Source organism: Perkinsus marinus, assembly GCF_000006405.1.
Source record: "Perkinsus marinus ATCC 50983 genomic scaffold scf_1104296961706, whole genome shotgun sequence".
Lineage (NCBI taxonomy): Eukaryota > Perkinsozoa > Perkinsida > Perkinsidae > Perkinsus > Perkinsus marinus.
Genome location: NW_003205712.1, coordinates 1 through 1,358, shown reverse-complemented (window position 1 = coordinate 1,358; position 1,358 = coordinate 1). Strand labels below are relative to the sequence as shown.

Here is a 1,358-nt window from a genome sequence, read left to right as displayed (position 1 = left end):
GAGCATCGATCGTAGTCGAGGCGATGACAGTTGCAGTTCAGTAGCGACTGGGTGGTAGCATCAGAATCATCTTGTCTCTGCTGGGAGCTTCCCCAGCTGCCGTGGTAATGGCCACCTCGCCAGTCACAGGAGCTGCAGTGATAGCAGCAACCTCATCGGTCACAGCAGCTGTGCTGACCGGCAGAGGGGACGTTATAGTAGTAGGCTCGACAGAAACACCGATCGTAGTCGTGACAGTCGCAGCCTCCGTAGCGACCTGGGTGGTAGCATCAGAATCATCCTTGTCTCTACCGGGAGCTTCCCCAGCTGCCGTGCTGATGGTCACTTCGCCAGTCACAGGAGCTGCAGTAGTGACAGCAACCTCATCGGTCACAGCAGCTGTGCTGACCGGCAGAGGGGACGTTATAGTAGTAGGCTCAACAGGAGCACCGATCGTAGTCGTGACAGTCGCAGCCTCCGTAGCGACCTGGGTGGTAGCATCAGAATCATCCTTGTCTCTACCGGGAGCTTCCCCAGCTGCCGTGCTGATGGTCACTTCGCCAGTCACAGGAGCTGCAGTAGTGACAGCCACCTCATCGGTCACAGCAGCTGTGCTGACCGGCAGAGGGGACGTTATAGTAGTAGGCTCAACAGGAGCACCGATCGTAGTCGTGACAGTCGCAGCCTCCGTAGCGACCTGGGTGGTAGCATCAGAATCATCCTTGTCTCTACCGGGAGCTTCTCCAGCTGCCGTGCTGATGGTCACTTCGCCAGTCACAGGAGGTGCAGAAGTGACAGCCACCTCATCGGTCACAGCAGCTGTGCTGACCGGCAGAGGGGACGTTATAGTAGTAGGCTCAACAGGAGCACCGATCGTAGTCGTGACAGTCGCAGCCTCCGTAGCCACCTGGGTGGTAGGATCAGAATCATCCTTGTCTCTACCGGGAGCTTCCCCAGCTGCCGTGCTGATGGTCACTTCGCCAGTCACAGGAGCTGGAGTAGTGACAGCAACCTCATCGGTCACAGCAGCTGTGCTGACTGGCAGAGGGGACGTTACAGTAGTAGGCTCAACAGGAGCATCGATCGTAGTCGTGACAGTCGCAGCCTCCGTAGCGACCTGGGTGGTAGAATCAGAATCATCCTTGTCTCTACCGGGAGCTTCTCCAGCTGCCGTGCTGATGGTCACTTCGCCAGTCACAGGAGCTGGAGTAGTGACAGCAACCTCATCGGTCACAGCAGCTGTGCTGACCGGTAGAGGGGACGTGATAGTAGTAGGTTCAACAGGAGCATCGATCGTGGTCGAGGCGATGACAGTTGCAGTTTCAGTAGCGACATGGGTGGTAGCATCAGAATCATCCTTGTCTCTGCTGGGAGCTTCC

At 57.2% G+C, this 1,358-nt stretch overlaps 1 protein-coding gene across 1 annotated transcript; it reads right to left on the bottom strand.

Annotated features, from left to right (window-relative positions):
• Positions 1-37: 37 nt before the first annotated feature.
• Pmar_PMAR029407 (Leukosialin precursor, putative) lies at positions 38-1,127 on the bottom strand (the record flags this gene model as incomplete). Its single annotated transcript, XM_002772259.1, has 1 exon — positions 38-1,127. A coding segment is annotated over one exon (1,090 nt), but the record flags the coding sequence as incomplete, so codon positions are not given.
• Between the last annotated feature and the right edge of the window lie 231 nt (positions 1,128-1,358).